Source organism: Microcaecilia unicolor, chromosome 3 (assembly GCF_901765095.1).
Source record: "Microcaecilia unicolor chromosome 3, aMicUni1.1, whole genome shotgun sequence".
Lineage (NCBI taxonomy): Eukaryota > Metazoa > Chordata > Amphibia > Gymnophiona > Siphonopidae > Microcaecilia > Microcaecilia unicolor.
In genome coordinates this window covers 490,987,904-491,007,542 of record NC_044033.1, presented here as the reverse complement: position 1 = coordinate 491,007,542, position 19,639 = coordinate 490,987,904, and the positions used below count along the sequence as shown (strand labels likewise).

Here is a 19,639-nt window from a genome sequence, read left to right as displayed (position 1 = left end):
GCGAGCCCACAGTGCTTTCTTCTTCACTGCCGTCGCAGCCACTGAAAATAAAAGGGTTAAACGTGCGGGGGGGGGGGGGCAGGAAGGAACGGAGAGCCATGATTATAGGTTGACGGAGCCGGTGCCACGAGTGGGGGGGGGGGGGGGGGGTGGACGCCGGTGTGGAGTGGAAGATACAATTTGTTTTTTGAGGAGGCAGCCAGGGGAACCTGGATATAAGTCTCAGACCTAGGGCCTGCCTTGACTGAGGAGGACCAATCTGTTGAACCGGTTTCGACTTCTTGTGCTCTGCGAGGAAGATCTTCTCCTCTGCTGTGTGAAACAGAACATCCGGACACTCCTGTGTCTGCTCTTCTCAAAACTGATCACCCAACCAAATAACTGCAGAAGATGAACAAATTTGCCCGTTGCCGCCTAGTGGTTAGGGTGGTGGACTTTGGTCCTGGGGAACTGAGGAACTGAGTTCGATTCCTGGCACAGGCAGCTCCTTGTGACTCTGGGCAAGTCACTTAACCCTCCATTGCCCGCCGCATTGAGCCTGCCATGAGTGGGAAAGCGCGGCGTACAAATGTAACAAAAAAACAAAAAAAAACAAACTCTGTCCAAATAGCACAAAGCACGAATGAGCCAGTTGTCAAGATACAGATGAACTTTGATTCCCTGGTGCTGAAGGCATGCTGCCACTGCTGCTGCCACCACTACCACCACAACCTTGGTAAATGTTCTTTGAGCCATGGCGAGACTGAAGGGCAATGCCCCAAACTGGAAGTGAAGGCCCAGCACCACAAAACATGGAAACCTCTGATGCGGCAGCCATATGGGTATATACAAGTATGCCTCCTTGAGATTGAGGGTACTGAGAAATTCTCCTGCTTGATCAGAGGCTATGACTGCTCTTAATGTCTCCATGAGACAGAAGGATACTGAGACAGGAGGACACTGAGGCAGTGGTTTAGACCTCTGAGATGTAAAACTGGACGAAAGGTGCCTTACAGAGTATCTGCCTTGACCCTTTCGGCCTGGGGAACTGGAACAATGGCCCAGAGTGCCAGCAAGGAATCTATGGTGGCCTGAAACTTGGTCACCTTGGTTGCTTTTCAACAAGGAGACTGCAAGAAGAAAGGCACGACCAGGCAGGAGAACTCCTACTTATGAACTTATGTGAGAATACCCAGAACACACTGATCTGATTTTGGTCCTCCCAAAACTCCTGAAGATGTCCTCCCACTGGAAAAAGAGACGAGTGGATCAGTCTCGCATCACTGCGAAGCTCTGAAGGCATTGGGTGCTCCAGGTGTCTGCGAAGAGGCCTTCCTGTCCGTTCTGAAAGGAGGACTGGCATGCCTGAAAGTAGGAATTCTGACCATATTGCCAAGCTGGTACTGTTTGTTGTCTCAAAATCGAGATCCAGAGCCTCCTGAAGGTGGACGACCAGAGATTTTCAGCTTATGCTCTGGTAATTGCTGTGGATTAGTTTCCTCCAGTTCTTTCACCAAGTTACTATGATCTTCTCCAAATGGCCACTTGCCCCAAAGGGGCAGTTTAACTAGACACAACTTTGATGCTGCATCTGCTGCCCAATACCACAACCAGAGTTGCAGTGACAGCCAAAGACATACTGCAAACTGCAACCTGTAACATGTCATAAATAGCATCCGACAAGTAGGCCAAACCCGCTTCCAGCTGGATGTTATGGCGCCTGTCTTGTGTTATATATATTACTGGGGATAAATATTTAAGCTAGAAGAACAGATCCCAAAACTATATTACAAAAAACGTTCTTCCTTTAAAATATTTAATTTCTTTTATTACAATACATATATCATATAAAACAACTTATGCTATGCAAGTTCCGGAACTTGCCCAGTCACACCCTTCACTTCACCACCCATTCACATGTCTTGTGTTGCCAACTGCTGGTGCCACTTCAGGCATGCTCTTGCCACGATTAAGCTGCACACTCTCTCTTTAAGACACTTCCAAGGCTTGTTTCAGCGAGCCATCTAGCTTTCTATCTTGTAGGTCGTTTAGAGCAAAGTCCCATTCCACCAGCAAGGTGGTCTTCTTAGTCACCGCCGTAACCAGGGAGTCCACCCTGGGAAGCTGCAATTTATCTTTCTCCTTCAGAACTAATGGGTAGAAGCAAGCCATGGCTCTTCCTACTCTCAGCCCTGTGTCCAGTGAGACCCATTCTGCTGTAATCAGGTCCTGCATGTCTGGATGAATCGAGAAGTCCTCAGAAGGACCTCTGAGTCCCCTCAAAATTGATAAAGATAGAACGCTTGACGCTGAAGCAGAAGGCTCCTCGGTGCCTCAGAAACAAGAGTACTGAGCTCCTTTTTTTTTAATTTCTGCACTTTCACATAAGGTCAAGTTAAAACACATAAAACGTGAAAACAGATTGAAAACAAATGAAAAACAAATTTCATGTGAGGGATAAACTTCCATCAATAAATCAACTATTTAGTCCACAAAATTAAAGTGTGGGAGCCAAGAAACATCTTAAAAATAAAAGGAAAAAATAGTATGAGAAGCAGAAAGACATGCAATACCTACAGCTGGAACGTGCTAACCTATAGCAGGTTCTTGAGGCAGCACAATAATTCTAGCATCAGACTCCCTAGCTACAATGAAATCAATGAGTTGTTAAGGCTCAAAAAAACATAAATTTTTTACCATTTAAAGAAATATAACACTTCACAAGAAACTTCAAAACAAATAAAGCAACCAGAGCCAGGACCCTAGGCTTAACAGCCAAAAAGTCTTTTCTACGTCTGAGAAACTTGAGAAATATCAGGAAAAATACCTATCACTAAAAATTGTTCATTTAAGAGTCTAAAGTAAGAACGCTGTCATATTCCAGTGCAAACAAGGAGAGCAGAAATATAGAAACAAAGAACATGATGGCAGTTAAGGGCCAAATAGCTCATCCAGTCTGCCCATCCTCAGTGTTCACTAACTGTTCCTTTCCTTAGGGATCCCACATACCTGTCCCAGGCTTTCTGAAATTGACACAGTCCTCATCTCCACGACCTCCACTGGAAGGCCATTCCACGCACCCACTACCCTTTTGGTGAAAGAGTATTTTCTTAGATTCCTCTAGTGAAGCCATGCTACCTTGGGTTCTGCAATCCGTTCAATTTGAGAAGCCTCATGATCCTCCGCCTTAGAAGCATTTCCATTAGTTTACTCACCACCGAGGTCACACTGATAGGTTTGTAAATTCCCAATCTCCTCCTCCTTCTTCTGCAAAGGGATCACATCTGCTTTTTCTCCATTCTTAGTTGTAATCACTTCCAGAGAATTTTCCAAAAAAAGCCGACAAATTCATGTCCCCAAATCACAGGCTCCTCTCCCATTCGGGGTAAAACTACCCTGAGTCCCTTTCACACTGAGGTAATGAGCCCTCACAATAGGGGGCAAACTGTCTGATGAAATTAACAAAAATCTCAAGGAAATACTTTCAGACCACCCACCTCAGTAGCTGACGCAATAGGGGACCTAGAAAAGTTTAAAAATCTCAGGTTGTTTTTCTTCTGTTGGTTTTCCATATACTCCAACTTCCTGGATCTTTCTTTAACGATATCCACCTCTAGATGTTTCAACTCAGTCAATTGTTCCTCATGTTTTCCCAACTTCTCCCCATGGTAAAGTCTCTCCGTGTTCCTCCATCTTAGCTGAAACTGTACTACAATCACTTCTTAAGACTCCAGAAGCCTTCTTAAAGTTAGAGTCCAGCACCAAAACCGCCTGCCACAGGGTGTCTAAATTGACTACTTGCTAGCTTAGGAATATCCCCTAACTTTAAGATGCTACCTCCAGAAGCCTCTTCATTCCCAACTTCAGCTCAAGAATTTCTGCTGCAGTCCTCTCTCCTGAGGGCACGAAGCCTGTGGTCCCCTCCTTGGCTTACTGCCAAATCCACATAGGATAGCTGCTCTTCGATGTTGCCCCCATCTGAACTGCTTCCAGGTTGCGAGGGCACCAGCCTCTGTTCCGGGTTCAACAAAGCCTGATCCACACTGAGATCAGCAGACTCATTCAGCTTCTCCCCTGAAAAAGGTACTGCTGTCATAGCTATAGAAGCAATTGGCCTCGGAATAGTAGCCTGAATCAAGTGCTGCGGGGCACCCTGAAGGGAACGTCTGAGCTCCTTTTTGTTTCTCCATGTTACAAGCTCAGGCGAGACTAGCAGCACTGGTTTCAATGCTCACTCAAGAGCTCTCTGCACTTGTGTCTGCTCTCAATGCCATCTTGGCTCCCCATTTGCAGTGAGAGCCTCTTTATGAAACAGTTTCAGTACTTTCAGATCATTCCCTACTCAGAGGGAGCTCTCCCTCCTCTAACAGCTCCTTCAATGATGGCTTCTCTGAATAGATCAAGGCTACATCAGATAAGGAGGGAGAAACAGAGCTACCCTACTCTGCCCACACCTGGAGATCTAAACGAGATCTCTTAGGAGCCAGAGGGGCAGCAGGGTGAGAAATTGAAGCACCCTGCAGCAACTCTGACTATCCCTGCTTCAGTAAACAGGCCTGGTGTAAGCGCAATATAAACTTTGGAGAAAATAAAGATCCCAAAGCAGCTGAATGTTCTGTTGGGGCCAGAGACTGAAAAATGGCAGCTGTGCTCTGTGTGTGATCAGACAGAGGCTGCTCCACACTGCTAGTTAGTCCTGACAAAATGGCGCCTGTTCCTGCACCATCTTACACCAAACTGCATACCGACTCTGCTGGAGAGACAAAGACCCCAGCATATTTGGATGCTGCTGCCGAATATTTCCTCTGTGGCCAGCAGGATTCTCGGCTTGCACACACTACAATGCCCCAACACCAGCCGGTGGGTCCCATAGCGGGAACACTGCTTAACTGCCTCCGTGGGAATTTCCACTCACCCTGACTGTCACAAGCATAGCACAACATGTTCCAAGTGGTAAGCCACGATCCCTCCCCTCACCAAGTAGAACTAGCAGCCCTCCAAGCGGTTCTGAATCAAATTTTAGTTGTACTTACTACTGCCGGCTGCTACCCCAAATCTCAAGTCTTACCACAGGTGAGAAAGGCTCAGGACTAATACTCTGTTGTACGCTCTCCAGTAAACCTCTTTCCTTCTTTCTTTCTTTCTTTTTTTATTTTTAAGGTTGTTGTGCTGGAAAAGGAGAGCTCCACAGGAAATAGGGGAAAGGTGAAGGGAGAGAAGTAAATTTGTGGGGCACCAGAGACAGGGATCTGAAGACCTCAAAATATGACTTTGCAGACTCAAGTCACCCATAAAGCTCAGCTGACCAACTGGACCAGGAGCAGATCACTCAGAACCAGAGACTAAAAAGTGTGCCCATCCACTTGCTGGAGATAGAAAATACTGAGGAGCTGGACTGGATGCCAAAAGAGATGTTTCCGCTCAGTTCTCTATCTTCACCTGCTGGTTGATGGCCACAACTATCCAACAGGTTCTGAAATAGTGGGAAGCTATGTAACGGAAGGTCTCATGATTATATTTAAGATTTTGTACAGATTTGGACTAGGTTTTATGTACCTAGTTGTAACCAACATTTAATGGATAGAGTTAAGGTCCACCTCAAGTACAGTTAAAGCCCAGTTAAAAAAGGATCAGTGGGAGGTGTTTTCTGTTTTGGGTCCAACTTGATGAATCTACTGCTGACAAAGACTCACCTTTGCAAGGATTATTTATACTGTACTAATTCAAAAGACTTGGCTCTTCAGATTAACATTCTCTGACTGAGCCTGAATCCTGTTGGTTTTATAAGATTTAGGGTTAGATTTGCTGAAGTGTGCCACTGTGTTAATGTGCGTTATTAGTAAATAGGTTCCACTACATAAAACAGGAGATGTGATAAACAACAGGCAGAAGTGCACCTTAGTAAATCTAGCCCTTAATGTTTTATGGAGGTAGGGACTTATTTTAGACAGATAGGATAATGTATGAATTTTAAAGTGTTTTACTGTTGTGGACTGGATTGGGAGAGGAAGAGGGGCTGTTTATATTTTACTAATTTTACTACTGGCTGTAAATCTCTTTGCATTCTTGAGAAGAAGTACAATAAATAAATCTAAATAAAATCACTTATCAATGCATCAGGTTACTAGCACATACCATCATTACAGCTGAATCTTTGGGTATGGCTCTTTCCATTTTCTTCTGCATGATGAGGAGATTTATTCCAGTACCGCTCAGCCTGCACGCGTTGCACAGAGACCCGCTGTGTCTTTGGATGGAGAAGCAGTAGAAGTAAAGGCTCTAGGACTCTTGCAATGTCATGTCTCTGCAGCACCTGGTTTAACCAGGCTTGCCCCACAGAAGAAGTTGAACCTTCCAAGCTATGAAGGCTGTCTAACATGATAAATAAAGACCTGCAAAGAAAATGACATTAATTACCCAGCATATGACATGAGCAACAGTATCTGAACACAGTATAATGTAATGCGCCTTGACCACAAGGAACAGACACTAACAGCAATTTAAAAAATTTATTCAAGGCTCTTACTTTTTTTGGTGGCTTTGGTTAAAATGTTTTGCATTGGTTTTAATATTCCTTTTAAAGATTTGAACTCTTACAAGACATAGGCCTCTATTTTAAGCCTTTCCTCATATGAGAGGAGTTCCATCCCCTTTATCATTTTGGTCGCTCTTCTCTGAACCTTTTCTAATACCATTATAGCTTTTTTCAGATACGGCAACCAGAATTAACAGAAAATGGAAACATGCTTTGACTTGATCTGGAATAGATTTTTAATTAAAATGGAGGAGCAAGGATTTTTAAACTGCAAGAGATGCATTTTACAGAAGAAAAAAATGATCCAAGATAGTTGACTGCATTATAAATAAATATAAATTATACAGGATCTGCAGTGTAATATGTAACAACAACAAAAATGGGGTCTCACTCTAGATCATGTTATAAGCAATCCCAAAGTGTATTATTTGGTGTAGCAGATGAGTTGTAACTCTGATGAACCTTAAATCCTTCTCAACACCACAAATGTTTTAAAAATCTGTGACATAGCGTTTGCTACATCTTTGTGACACAGATAAGTAGACTAATGGCTAAATTGCTTCACAAAAGTTAACAGAGGAATAAAATTTGAACTGGCAACTAACCCATAATCACCAACCTGTCAAACGTACGTCCGAAGGATGGAGACTTATTAATATGAAGGTCCCTGGTGAGGTGCCAGAGCACTGCAAATTTTGAATGTGCTTCCATCCTTATTTTCTGGAAAATATATAATGTAGTTGTTAGCTATAACAATACATTTTATTGAAAACAGAGAAAAACATAACCTACGTTTTTAAGAAGACAATTACAATTCAGTTTACTTATTGACTAGAGTGCTCTAAGCTAGTGATGCACAGACTATGGGAGGAGATAAGGAGAAGAGCCAGGAGATCATTGACAACATGGTAATTGGAGGGGGAAAAGGGAAAGAGATCAGTAGAAGAGAGGGAGAAAGATAATGATGGGGGTGAAGACTGGTGGAGTGGAATAGACAGATGAAGAGACTGATGGGGTGGAAATGAGACAGCATATGTTAAACTGCAACTCTAAAGTGGGCTATGCTGATCTATTTAACTAAAATAGTACTCCTCAATTAGAAAGCACTACACACCCCTCAGAAACAAAAATATTCCTGTCAAAAAATGGTTCTGTCTGGGCTGCATGCTCAAATCTTCCCTATTATTTCCAGCTCTGTCTGGGTTTCACTGAAAAGAACTATTGGTCCATGATATGCTTACTGTCAGAACGTGGAAAAATGGGGCTGCTAAGCTCACATAACTGATGTCCTTGGTGAATGAAAAGAAAGAGGAGCAGCAGTGCACGTAGAGGCTTAGGGCTTTCCCTCAACAGTGGAAGAGGAGGCCTGACTAGGAGATGCAAAAGATCCATGTACCAAGGGCCTCCAAGATCACCAAGAACGGATGGCATGCCAGGGAAGTCCAGGGTAGGAGAACAAAGTTATCCAGGTAGTGGCAATTTTCAATGCCGCTACCTGGATAACTATCCAGGTAACATGGCCTTTTTGCAGGTTTAAGTATATTCAGATAAGCTGCTACCCAGAAAATGGCAGCCACTGACCGCAATACCCAGACATTCTGCAACAGCAACTAGGAAGGTATTGCTGCTGAATATGAAGATATTCATATCTGCAGCGGCTGACATTTAAAAAAACCCCCACCTTAGCTGCTGGCTCAATCAGGCCCAATGGTTATAGGCTTTGCTACACAAACAAGGAAACTGCAAAGCCAACAAGATCAATTCAGGAGGAAGAATGAACTGCTTTATCGGGTTTATCATAAATTACAGGCTTATGTAACTATCATTGGCATTCCCTTAAAAAAATAACTCTTAAGCGGCACCTCATGCAAGCAGCAAAAGTGTTGACCTTACTTGTTTGTAATTCCTAGATATTTTGATCTGTTCTCTTCTGTATGTGATATGCCTTGAACTGGAGAGGCAGTGGTGGAATAAAAGTCATGGTGTAACATATTCATAAGCTCTCTCTCACACACTCTAATCTCTTCTTTACCCTTAGTCATTTGCATTTTCCCTCAAATGATCCTAGAGCTCGCAAGTCTCATCCCTTCCAATCCCTGAGCTTCCACCTCCCATGGTTATCAATTGCTCCTACTCAGAAGCTTGCCCTACCCAGTAACTGTTCTCCCTCCTTAGCCAGAAGGCACAGAATCAGTTGGCTCTCCTCTCCCTTTGGGGGATGTTTTGGACTGGTCCACACTGCCTGCTCTCCTCGGTCTCCCTGAGTAGCAGCGGCACAGAATTCAAGAGCATGGCCTGCTGTTTGTCATCTTAGCAGGGAAGGAATGGAGTAGCATCACATGTTCTTCTCATTCCTCTCTGCCTCCTAAATGCACCCCTTCACAACCTAGCCCTATCTTCTCACTCAGCCATTTCCCACTCTTCTGATCCCTTAACTCACAGTTTGTCCTTCTTCCTCTTCCAATCCCCTCACTTACACCCAGCAGCACCTCCAATTCTCTCACTTAGTCCATCTCCACTCATTTCCTGAAGTGCAGGAGTAAACTAATAGTTAGAGCAGAAGGCTGAGAACTAGGGTTCAACTCTCATGGATGCTCCTTTTGATCCTAGGCAAGTCGCTTAACACTCCCACTGCTTCACTTACAAACTTAGAATGTATGACCCACAGGGACAGGAAAATACCTACTGTACACCAATGTAATTTGCTTTGAATTCCTAAGAAAAGTGTAAGCTCAATCCAATCCAACTCCACTCTTTCCTCCCACACACCTCAGATCTCTTCACTCTCTTGCCTACCCCACATTCTCTCACTGATTGCTCCTACTCCCTCCCCTAGCACGGTCTCCAGTGGCATAGATTGCAGGGTTCAGGAAGCCAAATCAGTAACAATAAGAGCCAGAAAGCTGACACATTGACTAGTGACAGAAGCAAAGATGTCAAGGGACATTTACCTTGTGTCTGACATTGGGCATTCCCTCTCACAGGCTCAGCTGTGCCAAAACATTATTCAACTATCAGGACCACATGGCTGTGGTGATGGTGGTGATGATTGGGGGGGGGGGGAGGGGTTGAAGAGATCCATTTCTCAAGTAGCGCTATTCCCTTTCTATGGTGAAGCCAGAACTGATTTATACCACTGATTCTACTATGTGTCTTCAAGGAAGTCAGATCTGATTTATATCGCAAAAAATAATGGTGGAATGGCTTAATTTATAGACAAAAAGGAACTTGAACTGTCAAACTAGGACAGAGGGTAGGCAGGCTAGATGCAGTAGCAAGACGACTGAATCAGGAAGCAGAGCAGCTCTTCTTCTCTCCACCTTTCCCTTGCAGGCTTCCTAAAGGGAGGAACTGCAGCAGAATATCTCTGTTCTGGATTCTGAAAAGAATGCCATTTTGGTGTTTTGATAGAAAATGAATCCATAGCTAACATATGCAGAGCTGGCTACACGTCAGCAGTTTCAAATATTCTTGCTAATTCAACCACTTCAAGTCTGTTCTTTGCTCTGTAGTGTCTGCTTCAGGGTCTCCCTTTTCTCTCTTGTTCGGTGTGTGTGTGTGTGTGTGCGTGTGGGGGGGTGCTGCCTTCAAGAAAAAGCTTGAGCAAACACATTCCTGAAAGTAAATCTGAAAAAAAAATGCCAGAACTCCTTTTTTGGGCTGTTCTTCCCAGAAATTAAACCCTGGAAAATTTTAAGTTATAGACCATGGCTGACCTTCACTCAAGTTTTAAAGCTTAACAACTGTCTGTCATAGATATTAAAATGTGGCCTTCTGCAGAAAACCCCAGACATGTTTGCATTTTAACCAACTGGTCTTTTGCACTAAAAAATTATTTCTTACAATCTTTGCTTCAAATTGTAGGTCTTGAAAGGAAACATATCAGTATCACCACAATAAGAACTTAAGCAGTGAACAGCTGGAACTGTGATGGAGGACGTTTACCTTGTCTCTGTGCGTCAGTTGCTGGCTTATAACATCTTCACAGATGCTAGAAGATGGAACCAGGTTGTGTAGCTGATAGAAGAGCTCTACGCACTTCTGATGGTGCTGAGGAGTTAGATCACCTAATTGGTCCCACAAGGTTAAAGCTACACACTTCAGAAAAGAAAAAAAAGAAAAATGTAAAAGTTAAGAGGTATTTTCTTGAACCTGATTGGAGAACTGCTAGCACAAGAACTGAAAAAAAGCATATCATTGGTCAGTATTGCTCTAATAATTTTGTCAACTGCACTTGGTCAAATGTAGGTCTATTACAGCTACTGCTGTCTAGTTGGCATATTGATCACATGGAAAACATGCACAGTTCTAACCAATGCAAGAATCAATGTAGCACAGTGAATATGGGAATAAAAATGAAGGATAAAGGGTAGATATTCAAAACTTTGGAAGTCAGTCAACTAGACCTGAGTTTTACAAAATGTATTCCTACTGAGAGTTGAGTTTTCTATCTTCACTAGATAGTTAAATTTGCCACTCCAAATGTGGACACACTCAAAGATGTACTTGACTGGCCTAGTGTAACTCTTCAGTGCAGACTGGCAAGAATTATAACCAGTTAGCTTTAGCTGCAACCAAACTGGGTATCTTTTTGAATGTCATAGCAAAAATTTATCCCTAATCCAAAGAAATTCTGAAGAGCATAATTAGGGCTGGAGAAGAAAGGTGCAGCAGCATCAGTGTCATTTGATAAGGGGTCTGAGACCTAATATTCCAAACCTTGCAGAAAACAATGGAAAGGGAGAAAAACTTATTAAGCAGCATGAACGCTACTTGCTAGAACAGTGTTCTTCACTGTCAAGGGCCAGTGGCAGCACCTATTCTTTGGATTCTGTTTCCTCGATATACATACTCTTCTCGATATACATACTCTTTTTTCAAGGCCTGCTGCTGGTACTGCCTTCGGAACAACCGTTCCATTTTGTTTGTGACTGCACAGCTCTCGGTGAATTTGAGCCATGAGGTGTCTTAACACCCACGTTATTCTAAGGAGACCAGGCAAACTATTAAGGAATTTGGATACTGCATGGCTCGAATTCATCTAGAGCCACATGATGCTACAAGAAAACAGAGTAGCTCTCCCAGAAAAGGCACCAGCAGCAAGACTTTGTGGAAGGTGAGGGAGTATTAACAAACTGAGTAGAGATTTGGCTTGGAGAGAAAGGGTACAGGACAATGGGAGCTGAGACTGGCAAAGAGGTGTGTATTGGGGAGAGGATTTTGGGGGGGAGGGGAAGAATGTGTTGGGGGGAGCCAAGATGAGCTCAGGAAGAGAGCGAATCTGGGGAAATCAGACTTCATTTTAGGTGGACATGTTTATCAGAGTGTGCTTGAACTGCCAGACTATAAATGCATCTTTGCAGGAAGACCTCCCTCTGTTTCACTGCCTGGGGCATTGTCTGGCAATTGTTCTGGCTCTCACACTGAAATCTTTTTGTCCCTGTGGTTCTTGCTTGAAAAGTAGTAAAGACCACTGGATTATACACAGAAATCATCCTTTTTTTTATCTCACAAAGATATGTGAAAAAAAACACTGATAGAGAAAATTATAATTAGGAAAACCTACGTTAGTTCTGCTTTTTAAATTTGAATAGTATATATAGCGAATGCTACATACCTGTAGAAGGTATTCTCCGAGGACAGCAGGCTGATTGTTCTCACTGATGGGTGACGTCCACGGCAGCCCCTCCAATCGGAATCTTCACTAGCAAAAGCCTTTGCTAGCCCTCGCGCATGCGCGGCCGTCTTCCCGCCCGAAACCGGCTTGTGCCGGCCAGTCTCATATGTAGCAAGACAAAGAGAAGGGAAGACACAACTCCAAAGGGGAGGCGGGCGGGTTTGTGAGAACAATCAGCCTGCTGTCCTCGGAGAATACCTTCTACAGGTATGTAGCATTCGCTTTCTCCGAGGACAAGCAGGCTGCTTGTTCTCACTGATGGGGTATCCCTAGCCCCCAGGCTCACTCAAAACAACAAACATGGTCAATTGGGCCTCGCAACGGCGAGGACATAACTGAGATTGACCTAAAAAATTTACCAACTAACTGAGAGTGCAGCCTGGAACAGAACAAACAGGGCCCTCGGGGGGTGGAGTTGGATCCTAAAGCCCAAACAGGTTCTGAAGAACTGACTGCCCGAACCGACTGTCGCGTCGGGTATCCTGCTGCAGGCAGTAATGAGATGTGAATGTGTGGACAGATGACCACGTCGCAGCTTTGCAAATTTCTTCAATAGAGGCTGACTTCAAGTGGGCTACCGACGCTGCCATGGCTCTAACATTATGAGCCGTGACATGACCCTCAAGAGCCAGCCCAGCCTGGGCGTAAGTGAAGGAAATGCAATCTGCTAGCCAATTGGATATGGTGCGTTTCCCCACAGCCACTCCCCTCCTATTGGGATCAAAAGAAACAAACAATTGGGCGGACTGTCTGTTGGGCTGTGTCCGCTCCAGATAGAAGGCCAATGCTCTCTTGCAGTCCAATGTGTGCAGCTGACGTTCAGCAGGGCAGGAATGAGGACGGGGAAAGAATGTTGGCAAGACAATTGACTGGTTCAGATGGAACTCCGACACAACCTTTGGCAAGAACTTAGGGTGAGTGCGGAGGACTACTCTGTTATGATGAAATTTAGTGTAAGGGGCCTGGGCTACCAGGGCCTGAAGCTCACTGACTCTACGAGCTGAAGTAACTGCCACCAAGAAAATGACCTTCCAGGTCAAGTACTTCAGATGGCAGGAATCCAGTGGCTCTAAAGGAGGTTTCATCAGCTGGGTGAGAACGACATTGAGATCCCATGACACTGTAGGAGGCTTGACAGGGGGCTTTGACAAAAGCAAACCTCTCATGAAGCGAACAACTAAAGGCTGTCCTGAGATCGGCTTACCTTCTACACGGTAATGGTATGCACTGATTTCACTAAGGTGAACTCTTACAGAGTTGGTCTTGAGACCAGACTCAGACAAGTGCAGAAGGTATTCAAGCAGGGTCTGTGTAGGACAAGAGCGAGGATCTAGGGCCTTGCTGTCACACCAGACGGCAAATCTCCGCCATAGAAAGAAGTAACTCCTCTTAGTGGAATCTTTCCTGGAAACAAGCAAGACGCGGGAGACACCCTCTGACAGACCCAAAGAGGCAAAGTCTACGCTCTCAACATCCAGGCCGTGAGAGCCAGGGACTGGAGGCTGGGATGCAGAAGCGCCCCTTCGTCCTGTGTGATGAGGGTCGGATAACACTCCAATCTCCACGGTTCTTCGGAGGACAACTCCAGAAGAAGAGGGAACCAGATCTGACGCGGCCAAAAAGGAGCAATCAGAATCATGGTGCCTCGGTCTTGCTTGAGTTTCAACAAAGTCTTCCCCACCAGAGGTATGGGAGGATAAGCATACAGCAGACCCTCCCCCCAATCCAGGAGGAAGGCATCCGATGCCAGTCTGCCGTGGGCCTGAAGCCTGGAACAGAACTGAGGGACTTTGTGGTTGGCTCGAGATGCAAAGAGATCCACCAAGGGGGTGCCCCACGCTTGGAAGATCTGGCGCACCACTCGGGAGTTGAGCGACCACTCGTGAGGTTGCATAATCCTGTTCAGTCTGTCGGCCAGACTGTTGTTTACGCCTGCCAGATATGTGGCTTGGAGCACCATGCCGTGACGGCGAGCCCAGAGCCACATGCTGACGGCTTCCTGACACAGGGGGCGAGATCCGGTGCCTCCCTGCTTGTTGACGTAATACATGGCAACCTGGTTGTCTGTCTGAATTTGGATAATTTGGTGGGACAGCCGATCTCTGAAGGCCTTCAGAGCGTTCCAGATCGCTCGTAACTCCAGAAGATTGATCTGCAGATCTCGTTCCTGGAGGGACCAGCTTCCTTGGGTGTGAAGCCCATCGACATGAGCTCCCCATCCCAGGAGAGACGCATCCGTGGTCAGCACTTTTTGTGGCTGAGGAATTTGGAAAGGACGTCCCAGAGTCAAATTGGACCAAATCGTCCACCAATACAGGGATTCGAGAAAACTCGTGGACAGGTGGATCACGTCTTCTAGATCCCCAGCAGCCTGAAAACACTGGGAAGCTAGGGTCCATTGAGCAGATCTCATGTGAAGGCGGGCCATGGGAGTCACATGAACTGTGGAGGCCATGTGGCCCAGCAATCTCAACATCTGCCGAGCTGTGATCTGCTGTGACGCTCGCACCCGCGAGACGAGGGACAACAAGTTGTTGGCTCTCGCCTCTGGGAGATAGGCGCGAGCCGTCCAGGAATCCAGCAGAGCTCCTATGAACTCGAGTTTCTGCACTGGGAGAAGATGGGACTTTGGATAATTTATCACAAACCCCAGTAGCTCCAGGAGGCGAATAGTCATCTGCATGGACTGCAGGGCTCCTGCCTCGGAAGTGTTCTTCACCAGCCAATCGTCGAGATATGGGAACACGTGCACCCCCAGCCTGCGAAGTGCTGCTGCTACTACAGCCAAGCACTTTGTGAACACCCTGGGCGCAGAGGCGAGCCCAAAGGGTAGCACACAGTACTGGAAGTGACGTGTGCCCAGCTGAAATCGCAGATACTGTCTGTGAGCTGGCAGTATCGGGATGTGTGTGTAGGCATCCTTCAAGTCCAGAGAGCATAGCCAATCGTTTTCCTGAATCATGGGAAGAAGGGTGCCCAGGGAAAGCATCCTGAACTTTTCTTTGAACAGGTATTTGTTCAGGGCCCTTAGGTCTAGGATGGGACGCATCCCCCCTGTTTTCTTTTCCACAAGGAAGTACCTGGAATAGAATCCCAGCCCTTCTTGCCCGGATGGCACGGGCTCGACCGCATTGGCGCTGAGAAGGGCGGAGAGTTCCTCTGCAAGTACCTGCTTGTGCTGGAAGCTGTAAGACTGAGCTCCCGGTGGGCAATTTGGAGGTTTTGAAGCCAAATTGAGGGTGTATCCTTGCCGGACTATTTGTAGAACCCACTGATTGGAGGTTATGAGAGGCCACCTTTGGTGAAAAGCTTTCAACCTCCCTCCGACTGGCAGGTCGCCCGGCACTGACACTTGGATGTCGGCTATGCTCTGCTGGAGCCAGTCAAAAGCTCGTCCCTTGCTTTTGCTGGGGAGCCGAGGGGCCTTGCTGAGGCGCACGCTGCTGACGAGAGCGAGCGCGCTGGGGCTTAGCCTGGGCCGCAGGCTGTCGAGAAGGAGGATTGTACCTACGCTTGCCAGAAGAGTAGGGAACAGTCTTCCTTCCCCCAAAAAATCTTCTACCTGTAGAGGTAGATGCTGAAGGCTGCCGGCGGGAGAACTTGTCGAATGCGGTGTCCCGCTGGTGGAGCTGCTCTACCACCTGTTCAACTTTCTCTCCAAAAATATTATCCGCACGGCAAGGCGAGTCCGCAATCCGCTGCTGGATTCTATTCTCCAGGTCGGAGGCACGCAGCCATGAGAGCCTGCGCATCACCACACCTTGAGCAGCGGCCCTGGACGCAACATCAAAGGTGTCATACACCCCTCTGGCCAGGAATTTTCTGCACGCCTTCAGCTGCCTGACCACCTCCTGAAATGGCTTGGCTTGCTCAGGGGGGAGCGCATCCACCAAGCCCGCCAACTGCCGCACATTGTTCCGCATGTGTGTGCTCGTGTAGAGCTGGTAAGACTGAATTTTGGCCACGAGCATAGAAGAATGGTAGGCCTTCCTCCCAAAGGAGTCCAAGGTTCTAGAGTCCTTGCCCGGGGGCGCCGAAGCATGCTCCCTAGAACTCTTGGCCTTCTTTAGGGCCAAATCCACAACTCCAGAGTTGTGAGGCAACTGAGTGCGCATCAGCTCTGGGTCCCCATTGATCCGGTACTGGGACTCGATCTTCTTGGGAATGTGGGGGTTAGTTAAAGGCTTGGTCCAGTTCGCCAGCAATGTCTTTTTTAGGACATGGTGCATGGGTACAGTGGACGCTTCCTTAGGTGGAGAAGGATAGTCCAGGAGCTCAAACATTTCAGCCCTGGGCTCGTCCTCCACAACCACCGGGAAGGGGATGGCCGTAGACATCTCCCGGACAAAGGAAGCAAAAGACAGACTCTCGGGAGGAGGAAAGCTGTCTCTCAGGAGAGGGAGTGGGATCAGAAGGAAGACCTTCAGACTCCTCGTCAGAGAAATATCTGGGGTCTTCTTCCTCTTCCCACGAGGCCTCACCCTCGGTGTCAGACACAAGTTCACGGACCTGTGTCTGCAACCTCGCCCGACTCGACTCTGTGGCACCACGTCCACGATGGGGGCGTCGAGAGGTAGACTCCCTCGCCCGCATCGGCGAAGCTCCCTCCGCCGACGTAGTCGGGGAGCCCTCCTGGGAGGCGGCGGCAGCCGGTACCGCACGCGGCACCGACGCCGGAGACCTCACCTCGGGCGATGGGCCAGCCGGCGCCACGCTCGACGGTACCGGTGGCGCAAGCACCGCCGGTACCGGAGGGTTAGGGCGCAACAGCTCTCCCAGAATCTCTGGGAGAACGGCCCGGAGGCTCTCGTTCAGAGCGGCTGCAGAGAAAGGCATGGAGGTCGATGCAGGCGTCGACGTCAGAACCTGTTCCGGGCGTGGAGGCTGTTCCGGGCTGTCCAGAGTGGAGCGCATCGACACCTCCTGAACAGAGGGTGAGCGGTCCTCTCGGTGCCGATGCCTGCTGGGTGCCGACTCCCTCGGCGACCCAGAGCTCTCGGTGCCGACACGGGAAGGGGACCGATGACGATGCTTCTTCGCCTTCTTGGAACGAAGCATGTCACCGGAGCTTCCCGGCACCGACGAGGAGGACGTAGAATCCATCCGTCGCTTCCTCGGGGCCGAGACCGAAGAAGGTCGGTCTCGGGGGGGCTGTACCGCAGGAGCCCTCAGGGTAGGCTCACCGCCACCAGCAGGGGAATGGACAGCCCTCACCTGCACTCCAGACGAAGCACCACCGTCCGACGACATCAGCAGACGAGGTCCCGGTACCACCGACGTCGATACAGTCGTCCGATGTCTCAGCGCCGATGCAGAAGGCCGATGCCTCGATGCACTCGATGCACTGGCAGCCGAGGATGAAGGTCTGGACGCTGAAGACGTTGATGCACTCGATACCCCCGGTGCCGATGCCGACAAAGAGCCCGAGAACAAAATGTTCCACTGGGCTAACCTCGCTACCTGAGTCCACTTTTGTAAAAGGGAACACAGACTACAGGCCTGAGGGCGGTGCCCAGCCCCCAGACACTGAAGACACGACGCGTGCCTGTCAGTGAGCGAGATTTCCCGGGCGCACTGGGTGCACTTCTTGAAGCCGCTGGAAGGCTTCGATGTCATGGGCGGAAAAATCACGCCGGCGAGATCAAAAGTCGAAATGGCGAAATTTGGCACCAGAAAAAATAGTGAGAAGGAAATTTCGACCGGGGCCTAATTAAGGCCTACCCCGACGACGAAAGAAAACTTACCGGGGCGAAAAAAAACTCGAAGTACAGGAAGGGAGAGACCAAAAGAGGTCTATCTGAAACAATTTTCAAAGTTTCTCACGGAAACGAGTCGAAAACGACGCGCGAGGTCGACTTTTCGGGGCAAGAACGGCAAAACACAACTGTACCGAGCGCGGAGAAAAGACGACTGGCCGGCACAAGCCGGTTTCGGGCGGGAAGACGGCCGCGCATGCGCGGTGCGCATCGGCGCGCGAGGGCTAGCAAAGGCTTTTGCTAGTGAAGATTCCGATTGGAGGGGCTGCCGTGGACGTCACCCATCAGTGAGAACAAGCAGCCTGCTTGTCCTCGGAGAAATATATATACACACACACACACACAAACGCACTAAATAAATATCAGCTGAGAAGTAAAAGTAGTAACATTCACAGTAGGACAAAGACTATAGCTACAATCTGATTGTGTTTAATTTTTCCCTTCATACCCATAGTACCAGTACAAAAAATGCCTAAAGCAAATAAAGCTCTCTCTTCTACTGAAATAATCAATAAAAGATTACCCAAGATGATCTGGTGGGTTTTGCCTCTTTTATTTAGTTTTATATATTCGAGCATACATTTCATGTGTATCAGATTTTCAGTGCTGTGTGTGTCTGGCAGCGCTATACAAATGCTAATAATAATAATAATATGAAACTCAAGAGCCAATCAGACAGGAAAGTGGCATCAGAATCTCACCACTCAACCATCAGAACCTTTGGAATATTTTTCAATCCAGTATTAACCATGACTGATAATTTCATTGCTATAGCCCAGGACATAACAGACATCATTATGGAGTATATTAAGAAACTGAGCACCATGCAAAGGCTTTGGAGAATGCAAAAAAAGTGCACATAATTGAGCTTTGGTCGCTGTAAACTTTTTAAAAGCTGAATAACAGCAAAGGAACCATGATCAAAATTCAGGATGAAGAAGATACCTTTGAGGTTCTCAGAGCTCATATACTAGATCTTTGTATATCTCTAGCCAGTGAAATGAAAGGATTGTAGCCTACAAAGACTGAAGTTTTCGCCCAGAACTTTGTGTTCCTATTTTGGAAATAGAACTGGGATTGACTAGGAAAGCTCTTAACCCCCCACATTCTACATTTACAAGGGGTTAAAGTCAATGCATAAACAGCATTACAAGTAAGTTCCACAACTTCTGAAGTGCAGTTTCTCTCACACAAAGAATGCTATTGAGCTTCAATAGAAAAGAAGTGAGGAAGCAAACATATTTTGTACAGCTCTCTTCAGGCAAACTTTAAGGGCATAATTTTATAAAGACTTTTCTGCGTGTACAGCAAGTTTTACACAAGGAAAATACTATTTATAGAATTATGCAATTATATACACATATAAAAAGTATGTATGCTGAAGGATCACACATACTTGTACAATGACCGTGGCACAGGCATTCTCAGGGACGTAGCTGAAAGATACATGTGGCATTTATAAAATACACAGGTATACACATTCATGAACTAATTTACACTACCAGAGCAACTGTAAAGTTGTGGGTTATTGTAGCTAGTTCTGGATGTTTCTTTTATAAAAGCACATATGCACCTATATTGCCTTTTCAGTGCCCTCTTATAAAATTATCCCCTAAATGTCACGAGAAGGTAAAGCAACTATTATATGGGCCATGAAAGTTATAAAAGCAAATCATAGTTACCATATTTTGA

The 19,639-nt window shown here is 46.7% G+C and overlaps 1 protein-coding gene across 2 annotated transcripts in view; it reads right to left on the bottom strand.

Moving 5' to 3' along the window:
• DOP1A (DOP1 leucine zipper like protein A) overlaps positions 1 to 19,639 on the bottom strand; it is a 227,795-nt gene that overhangs the window by 112,836 nt on the left and 95,320 nt on the right. For both annotated transcript variants that reach the window (XM_030199075.1, XM_030199077.1), the window contains 3 exons: positions 10,460 to 10,612; positions 7,134 to 7,234; positions 6,115 to 6,371 (listed from right to left, as the gene is read on the bottom strand). In XM_030199075.1, coding sequence (XP_030054935.1) covers positions 6,115 to 6,371; positions 7,134 to 7,234; positions 10,460 to 10,612 — 511 coding nt within the window. The remainder of the gene's footprint in view (positions 1 to 6,114; positions 6,372 to 7,133; positions 7,235 to 10,459; positions 10,613 to 19,639) is intronic.